We start from the raw sequence: 20,742 nt of genomic DNA, 5'->3' as shown, positions 1-20,742 counted from the left end.
AAGGACTGAAATCCTGCAGCGCCCGCAAGGTACCCCTGCCTAGCCAGTCTCCAGACCTTAATCCCATAGAAAATCTGTGGAGGGAGCTAAAGGTTTGAGTTGCCAAACGTCAGCCTCGAAACCTTAATGACTTGGAGAAGATCTGCAAAGAGGAGTGGAACAAAATCCCTCCTGAGATGTGTGCAAACCTGGTGGCCAACTACAAGAAACGTCTGACCTCTGTGATTGCCAACAAGGGTTTTGCCACCAAGTACTAAGTCATGTTTTGCAGAGGGGTCAAATACTTATTTCCCTCATTAAAATGCAAATCAATTTATAACATTTTTGACATGCGTTTTTCTGGATTTTTTTGTTGTTATTCTGTCTCTCACTGTTCAAATAAACCTACCATTAAAATTATAGACTGATCATGTCTTTGTCAGTGGGCAAACGTACAAAATCAGCAGGAGATCAAATACTTTTTTCCCTCACTGTAGATAATCCCAAACACGTGCAGAAGCTTCGGGACCTTTAGCGGTTGGTAATATTCAGAGAATACTGGTAGTCACTGAGAATGCGTCACTGAGGATATATCCCAAATGGCACCCTATTCCCTATGGGGCCTGGTCAAAAGTAGTGCACTACATAGGGAATAGGGAACCATTTGGGATGTAGCCTGAATAGGGCATGGGTTCTGGTTGAGTAGAGATCTCATCTAACCACAGTACAGAGGTTTGAAGTATGAGGATTGATGCATTGAGAATGATAGGGACATAAACAAACACACACTCATTAACACACACATACACTCTAGACTATATATATTATAAGAGAGAGGAGAGTGAGGGGGAGAGAGAAAGAGGGAGAGAGAGGAGAGGAAAGAGAGAAAGAGGGAGAAAGAGCGAGAGAGGAAAGAGAGAAAGAGGGAGATAGAGGAAAGAGAGAAAGAGGGAGATAGAGGAAAGAGAGAAAGAGGGAGAGAGAGGGAGAGAGAAAGAGGGAGAGAGAGGGGGAGAGAAAGAGGGAGAGAGAGGAAAGAGAAAGAGGGAGAGAGATGAGGAGAGAGAGGAAAGAGAATAGAGGGAGAGAGAGGAAAGAGGGAAAGAGGGAGAGAGAGGAAATAGAGAAAGAGGGAGAGAGAGGAAAGAGAGAAAGAGGGAGAGAGAGGGGGAGAGAAAGAGGGAGAGAGATGAAAGAGAAAGAGGGAGAGAGGAAAGAGAAAGAGGGAGAGAGGAAAGAGAGAAAGAGGGAGATAGAGGAAAGAGAGAAAGAGGGAGAGAGAGGGGGAGAGATGGGAAAGAGAGAAAGAGGGAGAGAGGAAAGAGAGAAAGAGGGAGAGAGGGGGAGAGAAAGAAGGAGAGAGAGGGGGAGAGAGAGGGAGAGAGAGGAAAGAGAAAGAGGGAGAGAGAGGAAAGAGAGAAAGAGGGAGAGAGGAAAGAGAGAAAGAGGGAGAGAGAGGAAAGAGGGAAAGAGGGAGAGAGAGGAAAGAGAGAAAGAGGGAGAGAGAGGAAAGAGAGAAAGAGGGAGAGAGAGGAAAGAGAGAAAGAGGGAGAGAGATGAAAGAGAGAAAGAGGGAGAGAGATGAAAGAGAGAAAGAGGGAGAGAGAGGAAAGAGAAAGAGAGAGGAAAGAGAGAAAGAGGGAGAGAGAGGGGGACAGGAAGAGGGAGAGAGAGAGGAAAGAGAGAAAGAGGGAGAGAGAGGGGGAGAGAAAGAGGGAGAGAGAGGAAAGAAAGAAAGAGGGAGAGATAGGAAAGAGAGAAAAGGATGGACAGAAGGAGAAAAGTCAGGATCAGTCATACACCTGCTAGATGTAGGGGATGAGAGGATGAGAAGAGGGGGGAGATGTGTGAGATGGAGAGGGAGATGAAACGAAGAGTGGGGAAAGAGGTACCATCTGGGGGGTTTCAGAGGGACGAAGAAAAGGGAGATAGAACTGGAAAGAGAAGTGGTGAGTGCCAGAATATAGCAGAGGAGAAGAGAGGAGAGACGCAGGAGACGAGAGGAGAGGTAAGGAGAGGAGATTTATTTGATTTGATTAGGATGCACAATAGCTGATGCCATGACAACAGCTAGTCTTCCTGGGTTGTCCGACACATAACCAAAACAACATTACAGACAAAAGAGGAGGAGAGACACAGGAGGAAAGGAGAGACAGGAGAAGAGGAGAGACACAGGAGGAGAGGAGAGACACAGGAGGGGAGGAGACACAGGAGGAGAGGAAAGACAGAAGGATGGGAGAGACAGGAGAAGAGGAGAGAGGAGGAGAGGAGAGACAGGAGAAGAGGAGAGACACAGGAGGAGAGGAGAGACACAGGAGGAGAGGAGAGACACAGGAGGAGAGGAGAGACACAGGAGGAGAGACAGGAGAAGAGGAGAGACAGGAGGAGAGGAGAGACACAGGAGGAGAGGAGAGACAGGAGGAGAGGAGAGACACAGGAGGAGAGGAGAGACAGGGGGAGAGGAGAGACACAGGAGGAGAGGAGAGACACAGGAGGAGAAGAGAGACACAGCAGGAGAGGAGTGACACAGGAGGAGAGACAAGAGAAGAGGAGAGGAGAGACACCGGAGGAAAGGAGAGACAGGAGGAGAGGAGAGACACCGTAGGAGAGGAGAGACACAGGAGGAGAGGAGAGACAGGAGAAGAGGAGAGACACAGGAGGAGAGGAGAGACAGGAGGAGAGGAGAGACACAGGAGGAGAGGAGAGACAGGAGGAGAGACAGCAGTAGAGGAGAGACATAGGATGAGAGGAGAGATACAGGAGAGGAGACACAGGAGGAGAGGAGAGACACAGGAGGAGAGGAGAGACAGGAGGAGAGACAGCAGTAGAGGAGAGACATAGGATGAGAGGAGAGATACAGGAGAGGAGACACAGGAGGAGAGGAGAGACACAGGAGGAGAGGAGAGACAGGAGGAGAGACAGCAGTAGAGGAGAGACATAGGATGAGAGGAGAGATACAGGAGAGGAGACACAGGAGGAGAGGAGAGATACAGGAGGAGAGACACAGGAGGAGGAGAGGATAGACAGGAGGATAGGAGAGACACAGGAGGAGAGGAGAGGCAGGAGGAGAGGAGAGGAGAGAGGGCTTGCAGGGCTAAGTCTGGCAGTGGTGTGGATGCAGTGGCACACTAGCATCAGGAGGGGACATGACTCTGCATGCAACTGGGGTCCAGCTGGGTCAACGCTTTGCACAGCCATGTTGTTTTGGCTTTGGTTTGGTTCCTCACTCTCTCACACTCTCTCTCTCCATACAAACACTCCCTCTGTCTCTCTAATACACACACACACACTCTCCCTCTCTCTTCCTCTCTCAACCACACACAAACACACATACACACACATAAATTGCGTGGCTCTGGCTATGCCAGGTCGCTTCCAATGGAAACGCCAAACTGGTTACTCTAACGCTGGGTGACAAGGGCACCTTGGGCTGCAGATGTTCCTCTCTATGACAGATGGTGTTGGCATTGCCAGGGGACAGTGGGCCCGCGCCCGCCCGCGCCAGCCTGCTCCATGCCACCTGCACCCCCTTATACTTCCTCTCTCTGTGGCACACACACATATGCAGACAAGAAAGCACACACACTAAAGATACACACATGAATGTATACACACAAAGACAGACAGACATCACATACCGTAATCACACACACACACACACACACACACACACACACACACACACACACACACACACAGTCTCTCTCCCTCTTATAGACAGACACACACACACACACACTTCTACTCCTTCTCTGTGTACTCTGCCATCCACCACACACACTCAGGCCCTCACAAACACACACACACCACACGGCCAAAGCAACAATGCCTTTGTGCTTTTGTAGACACACATCCATCTCCATCGCATTTGAGTGTGTATTTATCATGAATGGATCTCGTATTGCCGTTGGTACTAATAGCATTGTAGCTGGTAGTAGTAGGTATTGTAATAATCAGTTAGCCTATATGATATAGTCCCAGTAATAACAACATGTATTATACGGAAATTGCTTGGTGTGAAACACTGTTTTTTGGCAGTAACACAAGTAAAGGGTAAAACTGCTGCCGCTTTATCTGAATTTTGGAATGTTATAAGACTCTCTGTTACAAACCCCGAAACGTTGAATCATGTTGAACATTATCCATTACAATTTTGTACTTCCAAATAAAAAAAAAGGATTCCAACAGGATGTTTAATCGATGACAGAGCCTGTTTAATGATACCATTTATCTTCATAGAGATGGTGACAGGATTCTGGAGGCGATTCGTCTGGTCTGGCGGAGTCAGCGGTCCACCAGGATTATAACTCTCTCTTTCCCTTCCCCTCTCTCTCTCTTTCTGCCTCTCTCTCTCACTCTCTCTGCCTCTCTTTCTGCATCTCTCTCACTCTCTCTGCCTCTCTTTCTGCCTCTCTCTCTCACTCTCTCTGCCTCTCTCTTTCTCTCCTTCTCTCTCGCTCAAACAATGCCGGTGGCCAGATCACCAAACTACTCCACTCAACCACTCCATTCGATTTCAATCAATGACGCATTTTACAATGTCGTAAAAGTGTGTGTGTGTGTGTGTGTGTGTGCCATCGCATAAAAGCCCACTTCAAAAGAGCTCAAACTGTCTGGAATGTGTGAGAGTGTCTGGAGTCAGATTACTACACCTACCGTATCCACCATGTTTGGTGGAATGCCCTTAAAACCCCATCCTCACTACCATTCCCACTGTTGGCTTCTGGGCTTGGGACATGTCTGAACCATGGAAAGAGGAAGACATTGGAATGGATTGGCTGAGAAATGCAGGAAAATGGAGCTGCGGGTAGACAGACGTCCCAAAAGGCACCCTGTTCCCTACTTTTGACGTGCACTTTAAAGGGAATAGGGTGCCATTTGGGACGCAGACAGAAACTCATCAAAGGTTTTCTCACAGACGTCATGATGGATTTTCTGGAGGTCTGGATGAGTGAAAGTGCCCCCATGCCAACTAACAAATAGACAAATCCAACTCTCACACACAAGCACGCGCATACACACACACACACTGCTGTCAGCTAGAATCATGCTTGGTTAGATTAAACCAGGAAACCAAAAGGGTTTCATATGTTTCTATAATTTAGATCACCTTCGTCAGCCAGATCAATGTCTCCATCTTGGCCTTGTTTGGTCGTTCCCACTCTGTCCTTCACTTCGTTCTGTGAGAGATTTGGAGGAATGAATCTGGATTGTGAAACCCATTCTTTTGATGCATCATGAGAAATATAGTAGGTGTTTGGAATAAATGTTGAAATGGAACTAGAATGGTTCTGTATGTTCCGATTGGAATGTTGTGGTTCTAGACGTTACTATGCTAAATTGAATACTTGCTAGTGTTACGGAAAAGAAGGTGAATTTAACATTTGGATGAACTAGCTCTTCATGATCCATGTTGGTATGTGTCACACATATTCTAATGGGTGAATACAGTCTCACTGTTTCTTATTTGAGCGATACAGACGGATGCAAGGGATCAGTAGAAGTGACTTTTTCTGTAGTCTCTTCTCCCCACCTGCTGCGTCTGACACACAATCCATTAACACGCGAGTTTGGCAAAGCGAGACTACTTTGTCTCTGCACTTATTTACAGCAGTTAACTCCACATTCTGAGCAGAAGGAGATAGCCCCTGGACTCCTTGAGTGTGTCACTCACTGACCCAGCTCGAGGCTTTTACAGTACCCCCGACTGACCCACACTCCCACGGATCCAAAACTACAGGAGTCTTTTATCCCTTCCCCGTTGCTCCCGTGCCCACCAGCCCCCTCTGTCCTAAAACCATGTGTGACTTGTCACTACCCAGAGCCACTACCCAGCTCCCTCAGCAAAAAAAACAGAGGGAAAAAAGAGAGAACAGAATAATGATCTTATCCCGCCTCGTTAGAACCTGGCAATCCTCCCTCTTATTTCCTCTCTCCTTCCTGTCGTTGTTAGACAATAAGTTGAGTGGAGACTCTCTTAAGTGCTTCTGAAGTGGACCGTTTAGGAGCTTTTAGACGTCATGTTTTTTTTAAGTGGTGGCGGGTAGCGATGGTCGGTTGTATCTGGGAGTGGAGGGTGGAGAGAGCTGTGCCTGTTTTTCTGCCCATGAGGAGAAATGGTGAGTGGTGTGTGTGTATTTGCATGTGTGTCTGTATGTATCTAATGTGTGTGTGCGTGTGCATCAGGAACCCGATGGATGGATGATGGCATGGTGCGGGCGCCATGGCGACGTGCGGTGATGAAAGCCCACAGCAGGGTGAAGAGGAGGAGGAGGAGGAGCTGAGGGGGAGAAGCAGGCCAAGATGTGAGAGGAGGTGCAGCGGTCTCCATTCTCTTCGCCCTGCCAGGTCTTGATTATGTTAATTGGAATCATTAAGGGAACGACGAGAGATGTCACCTGCAGCTCACACAGCCCTGCACCTGCCACCATAATGACAGCATCATTATTATCACACACACACTGGGAAGGAAGGAGAGGGAGAGACAGGGGGACAATGGCAGCTCCCGAACAGCCGACTGACGTCATCCCAAATACTGATTCTATTCTATCCTACACCCCAGTTCCACTGGATATGAAGGAGTGGTCACCTGTCCAGGAACATGGTGGTTGTGTCCCAAATGGCGCACTATATTTGTGCACTACTTTTGACCAGGGCCCACCCTATGGGCCTTGGTCAAAAGTAGTGCACTACATGTGGAATAGGGTGCCATTTGGGACGAATCCATGGTTTGAGAATGTTATCTGACACAGTAAGACCCACTAGGCCCTGGCCCATGCTAGTATCTATGAATGAACCCTTCTCTTTCTATTGACTCACAATCAGAGGGAGTCTTCAATCTCAGCTTGATACTATTAGCAGTGAGAGGATTTCAATTGACAATGAACGATTATGAAGAATAATACTATCCATAGCGAATCTCTTTGCCCCACTAATTGTGAAATAAGTTTTATTGACTGGCAGACTGGCACCATTGCTGGCATCGCCAAGTCCACCTCATTATTGTCCCCACCCCCCGGCTACATCCATCTCTATCCCCCCCTCCCCCCCTCCCCACACAGCACCCGGCAAGCTGGCACAGCCCCCGGGCACTGTCTCCCTGCCCAGCTGCTCCTGTGGTTAGTGCCATAGAATGTAGCTACCACTGTATTGGTGTAAAGGCCAGCTATCCTACCAGCTATCGCTTATTGCCCAGGATCTAGCAACTCTCCTCTAGCCTGGCATTTCAGCATGTAAAGCCCAGGAAAGCCTCAGGCGTTTGGGGAATGTCCGGTCCTCTGCCATGCCACCCAGAGCCTTTCAATTAGCCCCACTGTCTGAGTTCTGAATGAGCAGAACCCACCACATAGCTCAGAGACGTGGGGATGAGTAGGTCTAGCTACTGATAAAACTGGTTGCTCCGAAGGCCTCTGAGGGCCAAGATAGTCAGGTCAAAGATCATAGGCCTGGTTTGCTTGGTGGTTCTGGTTAATTCATTTAGATGGGATAACTGAGCGGTGACATAATTAACCACCAATATTCAGTAAGGTACACAGTGAGATTTACAATCAATGAACAAATATATATAAAAATGCACATGCAACAATTTCAATGATTTTACTGAGTTACATCAGTCAATTGAAATAAATTCATTAGGCCCTAATCTATGGATTTTACATGAATGGGCAGGGGTGCAGCCATGGGTGGGCCTGGGAGGGCATAGGCCCACCCACTTGGGGGCTAGGACCTGCCAGTTTTTCCCCACAAAAGGGCTTTATTACAGACAGAAATACTCCTCAGTTTCATCAGGTGTCTGGGTGGCTGGTATCAGACTATCCCGCAGGTGAAGAAGCCGGATGTGGAGGTCCTGGGCTGGCGTGGTTACACGTGGTCTGCGATTGTAAGGCCGGTTGGACATACTACATTCTCTAAAACAACGTTGGAGGCGGCTTATGGTAGAGAAATTAACATTCAATTCTCTGGCAACAGCTCTGGTGGACTTACCTGCAGTCAGCATGCTAACTGCACGCTCCCTCAAAACTTGAGACATCTGTGGCATTGTGTTGTGTGACAAAACTGCACATTTCAGAGTGGCCTTTTATTGTCCCCTAGCACGAGGTGCACCTGAGTTATGATCATGCTGTTTAATCAGCTTTTTGATATGCCACACTTGTCAGATGGATGGATTATCTTGGCAAAGGAGAAATGCTCACTAACAGTGATGTAAACAAATTTGTGCACAACATTTTAGAGAAATAAGCTTTTTGTGCGTATGCAACATTTCTGGGATCTTTTATTTCAGCTCATGAAACATGAGACCAACACTTTACATGTTGTGTTTATATTTCTGTTCAGTATAAATGACCACAAATGCAAACGGAATGGGTTTCTAATCGCTGACTCTAAAATGGGGACAATGAACCTATTCTAATCTATTCTAATTGCACGGAGCACTTGAACTGTGATCACTTCGCTTCGAATCTCCCTACTAAACTCTGGGACCCCTGAAGAAAGTGTGAACAATGTAAGGCTCATTGTTTGTCTTCTGGCGTTAACTAGGCCACTTAGCGACCCGCCATGACGATGATCGGATCCCCAAGGCGTTGAACTTGGCAGCGTCGTCGTGCCCACGCCAAAATACGAATAAGCCCCCCCACATCGTCGTCACTCTGCCCCTATTCCCTCCCTCCCTCGCCATGGGAACCAGGCCATCTTTAAAAACGCAGGAGTGCTCGACGAAGCTCCCACAATGCAAGAGGGCTGACATCTGTCTCGCTAAGTGGGCGCACTCTAGTGCTCCTTGTTTGTTCCAATCGCCCCCGACCCCCCTCCTCCATCCTGTACCCTTTCTCTCTCTCTCCCCCTCTACACTCTAGTGTTCCTCCTGTGTTTCCATCACACTCCCCCTTACCTCTCTTCTATCCCCCCCCTCCCCCTCCCTCCCTCCCTCCCTCCCTCCAGAGAAGAGAGGAAGGAAGACGAGTCACATGGAATGTGAGGAGGAGAAGGGGAAGACATATGAAGCTTTTTTCTTATGAGATCTCAATCTCACTCAGCACTTCCCAGTATATACTGTATGACCCCCACTATAGGCTGAGATGACTTCCCTTTCATCATTATGTAAATGACGCAAGCAAAACATTCAACATACTTGGATTCAGTCTGCTTGGAATATCCAGCCAGTCAGTCTTGATCAATAGCACGTCAGATGGATGATTGAGATGTAGAACTCAGAGCTCAGACAACTCTGACAGGATATGTTAGTTTACCCTCGTCACCTCCCCACTCTACAGAGATGGGAAATAACAACAGCCCAGACCTTCACCTCCTTACTAACCAGACCCCCTAATTTGATTCTATATGTTAAGTCCAGAGCAAATATTATTCTCGTCAAACTCTTTTGTGGAAATATAGTCATCAACCCTTTGCAAATGCAAATGTAGGTCTAAATCCACGGGCCTCAATCAACGCAAGCATCCCCCGTAGCTTTATAAAACACTGAATGCAAATTGGTGTGAGTAAGTAAGTTAGCGGTGTTATTGACAGCTTGCCAAGGCTACACGATGTAAAGAAGAGCCTCCTTTATATTCCGCTGGGAATGTATGGATGTGTGGGATGAGTTCATTTTACCAGGCACACACACACACATGCACGCACAAACACACATGCACGCACACACACACACAAACACACATGCGCGCATATCCATGCATGCACGCACACACACACACATGCACTCACACATGCACAGGTTCCAGGAAATAAATGAATAATACTTGTTTTAGGCCGCTAACTGAAAACACTCAAGTGCATCTACAGGTTTAAAAGCTACAGTCTGAGATCTGGGACACTGTTCAATGGTCATTTCAACTAATGATACACCCATTGATTCTTGAGGAATGTAACTTATAAATGCCTCATAAGCTCAGTATAACCTTAAATTATCTTTGGTATAACAGATTTGAATTTTAGAGTGGTTACATTATCCCTCAGCTTAATACCAAACCAAGTTGTGGGGCGGGGCCACCGTTTTTGCTGAAACACAAACTCCAGATTGTGGCTTTAAGGATGAGAAGATGAATTCCCACCACAGTGAAAGAGCCAGGGGAGAAAGAGACAAGATGCCTTATACATACTGCAGTGTCTCATGCTGAAACAATTACCTCTGTTTGTTCCTCTAAAGTACCCATGTTCAATGCTGTACACACACCAGCTCTGCCTCCCAAATGGCACCCTATCCCCTATATAGTGCACTACTTATGACCACAGTGCACTAAATAGGAAATAGGGCGGCATTTTGGCAGTTCAGTGCTTTCAGATGTAACTGGAGTGTGGTGAAACTGCACTAAAACGTTTTAATAAAACATGGAGGCTGATACTACTGGAATACTAAATGTTTTCCCCATGTTTGTCTATGTAGATTATATTGCGTGAATATAAGCGCATCAAGGGTAAAAACCAAGTGATAGGCCAAAAATAGATAGACATTTTTATTTCACAAAAACAAAATGCAGTTCAGTTCAGATGAATCTAAACAAGTTATTCAACATTATTACACTGTCCGGTGTGGACGACTCATTCTGCCATAAGGTTGAACAGAAATGTGCATGACAAAAAATGTTAGTCACTTGTCAACAATCATTGGTGACATTTGCCTCCAAATCGTTTTTTCTCTGAATTAGAAATTCAGACTCACACATACAATACACATAATCAATGTCCATATCTGACATCACAATATAAATTATATTTACTGTCTAAAAACAATGACTTAAGTCGTCTGCTAAATGACTCAAATGTAAAATGTAAGTCATCAAAATAGGCTAGAGCAGGTGCTGTGAGACGGGAAACGAGCATTTAGGGCGATACTTTCGCACTGCAAAAAAATACTGTAAACCTCATTATAATCTCGCAGTGTAGGTTTTGTAATTGGCACAGTGCTTTTGCACTAGGAAAATGTCGCCCTTAAACTACAGTCTCTTCAGTTCCAAGTGCATGGAGGCCCCAGCCTCAATATTCCCCTCCTCTCGGCCAGTCTCACACTTGCATTCCTCCACCACCATCACGCGCTTCTCCCGCTCCTCCATCCCACAGCGCAGAGGCACGGTCACTGTGTGGGCCTTGGATGGCGCGCAGCGGGAACAGGGCGCACGGCGGTGTCCCCCTGCACTGGTCAGCCTGGCGGACTCCCAACCAGACGGGACGAACAGTGAACTGCATTGACCGAAGCACAGTTTGTTGTGGACCGTCACCGTGTCGCAGCCCTCGGACGTTATCCGCTGTACATGGAAGATATAATTTTTTTTTTAATTGGACTACCATTAAACATTTCGTATTTTGATGGTTCAAGCATTAGGCCCTACTTATAAAACATTTCTCCCTTTTAACTTTCTAATTTAGGCTAATCATTTGATTAAACATTAAGCCTACTGTACTCTACTGGCCTACACCATCTTTGTCATTGTTAACCACAATTGAAAGGTTTGACTCACCTGAGTAAAAGGCACGGCGGCGCAGCTCTGTTTGTTGGCAGAGTCCTTCAGACTGAGGGGCAACGACATGGACATGGTCTTACTGTGGTCGTTCTTATCCATGGCCCTCTGCCACATCTCAAATCCCTGCCTCTTCTTCATACCCACCCCACCATTGCCCTGACCGTCGGGGTGCAGGTGTGACAGTGGATGCAGAGGCACCGTAGCTGCTTTGGCAGGGAGCGCAGGAGGGCCAGGACGTCCCATGGACAAGAAGGCCGGGAAAGGCATCCTCGGACCGGGTGCGCCTCGGGGGAAAATCCCGCCTCGTCTAAAAAGACCCGACTGACCCAGGTTATTGGGGTTAAATTTGACTACTTTGACCGTTCCCCGGATAGGCTTCTGTTCATCGACTGGACCGTTACCGGATGATTCAAAGTCCCGGCTCGCGCCCATCTTCGGAACACTCTTGATGGAGTTGTGAGGGAATGGAAGTGCCAAAGCCACGGCAGCAAATGTGGACAAAAACACAAAGTTGATGAAGAAAGTCATTTTTTCCTCAACAAAAATAGAAAATCACATATACAAATGTGAAGAAAATCTTAGATATTTCGTTCCAGATTTCAGAAAAACCTAATTATTCGCCAGCAAATAAATCAATAATCAATTGGTTGTCTATATTTGAGTGGTTCAAGGTTCCAAATGGAGACCTTGCTGTCAGTCTGGGCTATGAGACACTGGAGTTGGTGGCAGCCTTTTATAAGGACCGACCAACCAACCCAGCCTTCACCTCTTGGAAGGTGTCATAATTCCCATGCTAATGGTCGGTATATCACACCTAGTATTTAGGATTTTATTAGGATCCCAATTAGCAGTTGCTGAAGCAGCAGCTACTCTTCCTGGGATCAACACAAAACATAAAACATGACATAATACAATAAAAACATATTTCTTTAAACATCAAGAACCGCCCAAGGACTGAACTACACCTGCTGGGTCGTATAAGATCCATTGACATTTACAACTTCAAAGGGTTTCAGTTTATTACAGGTGGGTGTTTGAAAGGTGGTTCCAACATTTGAAGTAGTCCTATTGAGTTTTGCTAGACTCTGAGGATGTGAGTTTGAGAGGTACCCCGTATCAACTAAGAATAATACCTAGCCAAACAAGGGGCTTTCATTACATGTGGTGGTAAAGTCATAATGGGTTTATGTTCCGAGGATAAAAAGCCCAGCTCCCTTGTTATGGCCCGTCATAATACCATTAGAGTCCTGTGTTCACTCACCCATGACCTGATCAGTCATTGGCTGTCTGGAGTTCTAGAACCCTGCTAGGAGTTCCCATGGACAGGCTCGGTGTTAATTGACACATTCACTTTCCCATCCTCACCCCCATTCTACCACTTTCCCATCCTCACCCCCTTTCTACCACTTTCCCATCCTCACCCCCATTCTACCACTTTCCCATCCTCACCCCCATTCTACCACTTTCCCATCCTCACCCCCTTTCTACCACTTTCCCATCCTCACCCCCATTCTACCACTTTCCCATCCTCACCCCCATTCTACCACTTTCCCATCCTCACCCCCATTCTACCACTTTCCCATCCTCACCCCCATTCTACCACTTTCCCATCCTCACCCCCATTCTACCACTTTCCCATCCTCACCCCCATTCTACCACTTTCCCATCCCCACCCCCATTCTACCACTTTCCCATCCTCACCCCCATTCTACCACTTTCCCATCCTCACCCCCATTCTACCACTTTCCCATCCCCACCCCCATTCTACCACTTTCCCATCCTCACCCCCATTCTACCACTTTCCCATCCCCACCCCCATTCTACCACTTTCCCATCCTCACCCCCATTCTACCACTTTCCCATCCTCACCCCCATTCTACCACTTTCCCATCCCCACCCCCATTCTACCACTTTCCCATCCTCACCCCCATTCTACCACTTTCCCATCCCCACCCCCATTCTACCACTTTCCCATCCTCACCCCCATTCTACCAATTTCCCATCCTCACCCCCATTCTACCACTTTCCCATCCTCACCCCCATTCTACCAATTTCCCATCCTCACCCCCATTCTACCACTTTCCCATCCTCACCCCCATTCTACCACTTTCCCATCCCCACCCCCATTCTACCACTTTCCCATCCTCACCCCCATTCTACCACTTTCCCATCCCCACCCCCATTCTACCACTTTCCCATCCCCACCCCCATTCTACCACTTTCCCATCCCCACCCCCATTCTACCACTTTCCCATCCTCACCCCCATTCTACCACTTTCCCATCCTCACCCCCATTCTACCACTTTCCCATCCTCACCCCCATTCTACCACTTTCCCATCCTCACCCCCATTCTACCACTTTCCCATCCTCACCCCCATTCTACCACTTTCCCATCCCCACCCCCATTCTACCACTTTCCCATCCTCACCCCCATTCTACCACTTTCCCATCCTCACCCCCATTCTACCACTTTCCCATCCTCACCCCCATTCTACCACTTTCCCATCCTCACCCCCATTCTACCACTTTCCCATCCCCACCCCCATTCTACCACTTTCCCATCCTCACCCCCATTCTACCAATTTCCCATCCTCACCCCCATTCTACCACTTTCCCATCCTCACCCCCATTCTACCACTTTCCCATCCCCACCCCCATTCTACCACTTTCCCATCCTCACCCCCATTCTACCACTTTCCCATCCTCACCCCCATTCTACCACTTTCCCATCCCCACCCCCATTCTACCACTTTCCCATCCCCACCCCCATTCTACCACTTTCCCATCCTCACCCCCATTCTACCACTTTCCCATCCCCACCCCCATTCTACCACTTTCCCATCCTCACCCCCATTCTACCACTTTCCCATCCTCACCCCCATTCTACCACTTTCCCATCCTCACCCCCATTCTACCACTTTCCCATCCTCACCCCCATTCTACCACTTTCCCATCCTCACCCCCATTCTACCACTTTCCCATCCTCACCCCCATTCTACCACTTTCCCATCCTCACCCCCATTCTACCACTTTCCCATCCTCACCCCCATTCTACCACTTTCCCATCCTCACCCCCATTCTACCACTTTCCCATCCCCACCCCCATTCTACCACTTTCCCATCCTCACCCCCATTCTACCACTTTCCCATCCTCACCCCCATTCTACCACTTTCCCATCCTCACCCCCATTCTACCAATTTCCCATCCTCACCCCCATTCTACCACTTTCCCATCCTCACCCCCATTCTACCACTTTCCCATCCCCACCCCCATTCTACCACTTTCCCATCCTCACCCCCATTCTACCACTTTCCCATCCCCACCCCCATTCTACCACTTTCCCATCCCCACCCCCATTCTACCACTTTCCCATCCTCACCCCCATTCTACCACTTTCCCATCCCCACCCCCATTCTACCACTTTCCCATCCTCACCCCCATTCTACCACTTTCCCATCCTCACCCCCATTCTACCACTTTCCCATCCTCACCCCCATTCTACCACTTTCCCATCCTCACCCCCATTCTACCACTTTCCCATCCTCACCCCCATTCTACCACTTTCCCATCCTCACCCCCATTCTACCACTTTCCCATCCTCACCCCCATTCTACCACTTTCCCATCCTCACCCCCATTCTACCACTTTCCCATCCTCACCCCCATTCTACCACTTTCCCATAGGCAGGTTCTATCTGTTAGACAACTGACCAAGTGAAGTTTAGAATTACTGTTACTGAGTGAAGTGACTGTTACGGATTACAAAAATGTATGCACGCACTGCTGTTAGTCCCTTTGGATGAAAGCGTCTGCTAAATGGCATATATTATTATTATAACTCAATGTTACTTAATGTTCCCAGACCGGTGACTGACCAGGATACTGTGATACTGCCTCTGACACTTCAGACATATTCCACAGGAGGGAGTAGTTGTCAAAGCGTTTTTCCTGTTCACTAGACTGCTATTCATCATAAATTCACATATAGATCTACCATAAACCCTAAGCAGACCCTAAGCACCACAATAACCACAGTCTACTGACAAGGCGGCTTCATTTGCAAGTCCCATTTATTATGCTGTTGTCTCTGGTCTGGTTGGACTACCCTGCCTGGGTCAGGCTCTGTTCTCTGTGTTGCTGCTGGTCTAATAAAAGGTGTTACCTAGTCTGACGAACAACACTACTGACACCATCATGGACGCCAACTGTAACACACACACAACAAAAAACACACACATTAGGCCATGGGAAACACATTGAGGCGTCATGAACACACACCACATGCCACGGGAGGGAAACTACAGTATATCTCGAACTTTGACTCTTTCTGACGAAATGGTTTAGTCGGCTTTGCTGACAGTTCATTCATGTTGTAATGGTGTTGTTTGCGTCGCGCGAGCGCACACACACACACACACAACTACGTTTTAACACAAAAGTCTAACTTTGGGCTAAGTTAACGTTTCAGTTCATTTGTGTGGAGGTGGTGTTAGTGGTTGTAGAGTCTCTCTCTCTCAGAAGGACAGTGTCATGAATGGAGTCATTTCAATAGTGGATGCCAAGGCAGATAAGACTAAGTCTGCATCCCAAATGGCACTATATTCCCTACTGTACATGGTGCACTACCTTTGATCAGAGTCCTATGGGCCCTTACTTACAAAATGGTGACCACAATGGAAACCATCTTTGGCTGTTATTGGTCAATGTCTCTACCCTCTAGTCATGCTGTTCCCATATAAGTTTGGGCAACTCTCACCATATATGTTTAGCCAACTCTCACTATATAAGTTTGGGCAACTCTCACCATATAAGTTTGGGCAACTCTAACCATACAAGTTTGGGCAACTCTCACCATATAAGTTTGGGCAACTCTCACTATATAAGTTTGGGCAATTCTCACCATACAAGTTTGGGCAACTCTCACCACATATGTTTGGGCAAATCTCAAAGGACACTTACCTCCATGACACAGATGCCAGAAGCGGTGGAGCCAAAGATGACGCTCTGGTCCTGGATCACATTGATCAGTTTGGTAATGCAGCTCTGGTGATCGGCAGATAGATAAAGAGGCCGTTACCATCTGTTTCTTCACAAGACATGGCCACTACCCAAGTTAGGATTTGTCCCTTAGAAATGGACAAAGCAGTAATGGCTTTTCTCACTACTACATCCACCATAGTTACTGGAACCGTGCTGAAAAGGACAAACACATGAAGAAAATATCCAAACCAGCACAGTTTGACGTGGGTCAACACGATAGTGTGAAAAGGGTCAGAGTCGTTCCAGCTATGGTGGATGCGTAACCAGGCCAGCTCGGTACAGCTTGGTTTGGCTCGGCTTATTCATGTGGAAAAGTGTACCCTACCTTTGGGTGTATCAGGCCCTGGGTGGTGTCGAGGCCGTCGCAGGCGGTGCTCGTCAGGTCAACACAGCACGTCTTGGGGTACAGCAGGCCAGTGTTAGCACTGAACACAGAGTTCTTGAAGTCAGCCGTGGAGTTGTCAAAGCCACAGCACTTGTACTGCACACAGTAGAGAAAGGCAGAGTGTTGAGACAGTGAAACAGGTGGGCTTCTATTGGTTCCCATTGACAATTTCGATGGGCTTACATGTTTCTTCCGGAGCTTTTGCACATGTACAGTAAAGAATGGCAGATCTAGCCTGAAAACCAGACCTGTTTTGTGCAAAAATTCCATTCCTTGTAGTCCATGTCATATGCCAAAGTTTGGCATGACAAGGAGAGGCAAGAAGTGGAATGATAGACCCAGGATATGGTAGATCCTACTGGTATTAAAGCGGCAATCAGCAGTAAAAACAATAACCCGTTCTCCCCACCCGTTTCGGTAAAAAGCTGAGGGATGGGGCTGGAGAAATGTTACCACTCTCAAGTTCATAGACAGAGCTATGGATGCAAGGACTGACCATCCATGATATAAAAATGATAGTTTTAACCATGTTTTGAGGCTATACAGTGTTTGTTTACATTTACTTTGTTAACAAACATTGGAATGAAATAAGCTTACAGTATATTTTGGGTTCTGATGGGGTACGACAGTTGAACTAAGCTCATGAGGCATTTATAAATTATATTCCTCAAGAATCAATGGGTACATATCATTAAAGTCCAAAAATGAATGTAGCAACTGCTGATTGCCCCTTTAAGGTCAGAGTTCACATAGCCCACTCACATGGACCATGATGGTGTTCCAGGCTGTTGATATGGGGTCTGCAGCCGTCGGTCCCATATAGGACATCCGTAAAGAGTCCTTACTGGCTCCACGAATCGTAACCTCCACCTGAAACACAGGAAGTCACCCAATAATTTACCCCAGTGCTTGACTGTTAATTAAACCAAGACAACTTTACAGCATCTTTGTAGCAGTTCAGACAGTAAGGCTGTGAGTATACTATCTGTGCTTTGTAGAGTTTCTTTGTTGCAGTTTAGACAGTGAGCGTGAGTAGGTAATCTGTGCTAAATAGTCTCTTTTGTACTTTACAGTATCTTTGTTGCAGTTTAGATGGTGAGAGTGACTAGATCATCTGTGCTAAATACAGTATCTTTGTTGCAGTTTAGACAGTGAGGATAGGGTCCATGTGGATTGTCTGTGCTTTGTACAGTATCTTCTTTACAGTTTAAACAGTGAGGGTGAGTGGATAATCTGTGTTTTGTACAGTAGGGTTGTTACAGTTGAGACAGTGAGGGCATGAGAGTGGATCGTCTGTGCTTACCAGATCTTTGTACACCAAGATGAAAATAACTCCGGTAACCTCAGCCGCAAACATCATGGACACAATGAAGAAATACTGTCAGAACAAGGAGAGGGTTAGAATCAACCATATCATAGTTCCAAAGGTGAGCAGGACAAGAACTGTATACTCTCTATACCGGTGCATCCCCACTTCCTGCTCTCCTGTGACCAGTGACCTATGACCCTCTAGTGTACAAATTAAAGTGACGCTACAGATGTTTTGTATAATTTCAGCCAGTAGTTTTGAAAGTTGTGCTCACGAGCTAAAACGGGTCCGGGAAAATCATGCACAATTGTGTACATCATCCATTTCGTATGATATGCTACGTCCTAAAAAAAATATTTTTAAAAAATCATGCAATTCTTACACTATGTTAGCAAATCCAATTCGTACGATACGTTACGAATTTGTAAGTGCTTAAGATCCCGTTCAATCTCTTTAAGTGGACTAGACAAAGACTATGGAGCAACCTTCATCAAATCTCAGCCGTTTCATGTATTTGAACCATTTCAGAACTTGCCTAGAACACCTGATTCAAGTAATAATCAAGCCCTTGACTACTTAAATCCAGGGCCCGTTCAGGACACAACATTTTGGAATGTTCAGATAGAAATATGTTACGTAGAACAAACATACCTCTCCGACATGTAGAACAAGGAATCATGTTGGCTCTATTCATGGCATTACTATCTGCAACGTTTGACAACTGAACGTGGCCCAGGTTTACTAGCTCAGGGCTGCAATAAAATTGTTTGAGAAACAAGCCTATAGACTACACTACACTACACAACAACCACATAAGTAGGCCAAAATGGCTCCTTCTAACAGACTCGCAACCAATACCAAGCCTTTATGTAGACTACACTCCACAAAGAGCGACCCAACTCTCTTCTAGACTGAGCCCCAAATGGCACCCCATTCCCTATTTAGTATCACACCCCCCGCCCCCACCAAGTTATACTGTTACTGAGGTTTATATCTTTAGAAACGACAGGGGGAATTTGAATGTCATGCTTGTTTTATGATTTAAAAGTGGAACATGAATTGCCTCATTCAAGTCACGAGTGTGTCCCGAAGTTAAAGGGTTTATTGATCCGTTTCGACAGCAACAGAGGGCCCTCAGAGCGAGTTGGTAGGTGCGAGGGGGTGGTCTGGGATTCACGGTCTCTTACCAGCATGATGAGGCAGCGGTTCTCGCTCCAGGCCCCGTAGCAGCCAATGAACCCCAGCAGAGACAGGATGGCCCCCAGGCACATACACACGTAGCTGATGGTCACCAGCTGTGCCGAAAAAGAGCCCATCACCTGGACAAAGGTGGCCGCACCATACCTGATCCACACACCCAGGCCAAACAGCACAAGGCCACTCACCTGGATGGGGGAAGAGATGGACCATAGAGTTAGAATGACTAGAATGGAAGGACCTTCTGATTTAAGACAGTGTTCTGTTGGTGAACTGGCCAGGCGAACATATTGGGGTAGAGAATGAGATTTGCATCCATGTGATTGAGGGTATTGATAGAGTGTATTGACATTGGATGTACTCATTGGGTGAATTAACATGAGATTGATCATATTGATGCATTTATCATCATTATCGTGTTTTCCCCAACATTTATTGTAGACGCGAGCTAAGAGTTGTTCATACTAGATTCTGAAATGATTGCAGGGCCTCAACTAAACTGTATTGAATTTAAAAAGGTGGACTATCCTGAGCATACCATCTGTAACACGTAGGCCAGTTTCCTGGAACAGATTAAGCATAGTCTTGAACTAAAAAGCTGTTTCAATGGAGATTCTCTGAGGTCTGATGATTCTATCAAACTTTCACTCCAACCTACACGTAGTAGCGAATGTAATCGTTCTGCAGTGCGGATCTGATTGAGGTCCAGCCTAATAGTCTCTTATGGTATAATCTACAGATATATAAAATATATATATATTACAAAAGCATACAAAAATGCGGTACACTTACAAATATGATGCCACTGAGTAGCATCATCAGGTACCTCAACAGGCCATACAGGTGATGTAGTCTGGACATGGCTGACTGCGCTGTAATGTCATGAACCGAATGGTTCAATCTATGGAAACCATACATACAGTTTAACATTTTTCTCATAGACTTACGATCTGGTCGTTTTCAATACTTTCAATAACTAGCTACTACAGGCATGGATATTTCATATTCATTTGTACAAATTTGCATTTTTTTGCTAGTTATCTAGACGTTAGCTAGATACTGTATCACCCTTGCTTTAATAATCACCAGAAGAAGAATACATTGGCCAAAGGCAAAGCTAAAACTTACGAAATTCCTTATTTGCTGTTCAATAATTGACAAATCCGTCAATAGCACTTGCATTCTCAATTACCTTTTTGTAGGCCTGCTGACACGCTAACTTGCTATAGGTATGTTATTTTGACAGGGGCACGAGCACGAACCTTCATGTCAATGCGCACCCGTTTCCAAGGGCAACGCAGGTCTGGGTCATGAGGTCATAATCAGAGGTGTCACGATTAACATTTCGTAACAATGG

At 46.6% G+C, this 20,742-nt stretch overlaps 1 protein-coding gene across 3 annotated transcripts; it reads right to left on the bottom strand.

The window, feature by feature from the left end:
* Positions 1-10,433: 10,433 nt before the first annotated feature.
* On the bottom strand, positions 10,434-20,735 carry LOC311118086 (tetraspanin-16-like). 3 transcript variants are annotated; one of them, XM_084192961.1, is made up of 9 exons: positions 20,648-20,735; positions 20,178-20,286; positions 19,376-19,573; positions 18,183-18,257; positions 17,642-17,749; positions 16,820-16,975; positions 16,414-16,497; positions 11,451-11,897; positions 10,434-11,237 (listed from the first exon to the last, which is right to left on the bottom strand). In XM_084192961.1, exons 2-9 carry the CDS (start codon positions 20,244-20,246, stop codon positions 10,929-10,931), a joined length of 1,446 nt encoding a protein of 481 aa, XP_084049087.1. In that variant the 5' UTR covers positions 20,247-20,286; positions 20,648-20,735; the 3' UTR covers positions 10,434-10,928. The 3 variants fall into 3 exon arrangements, with proteins under 3 accessions (XP_084049087.1, XP_084049086.1, XP_084049088.1); XM_084192960.1 differs by having other exon boundaries at positions 20,178-20,671; XM_084192962.1 differs by lacking the exons at positions 10,434-11,237; positions 11,451-11,897 and adding an exon at positions 14,855-15,659 and having other exon boundaries at positions 20,178-20,671.
* Between the last annotated feature and the right edge of the window lie 7 nt (positions 20,736-20,742).

The sequence above is a fragment of the Coregonus lavaretus genome (genome assembly GCF_964263955.1).
Source record: "Coregonus lavaretus genome assembly, contig: HAP1_SCAFFOLD_984, whole genome shotgun sequence".
Taxonomy (NCBI): Eukaryota; Metazoa; Chordata; class Actinopteri; order Salmoniformes; family Salmonidae; genus Coregonus; species Coregonus lavaretus.
This window is presented reverse-complemented; position numbering and strand designations above follow the sequence as displayed.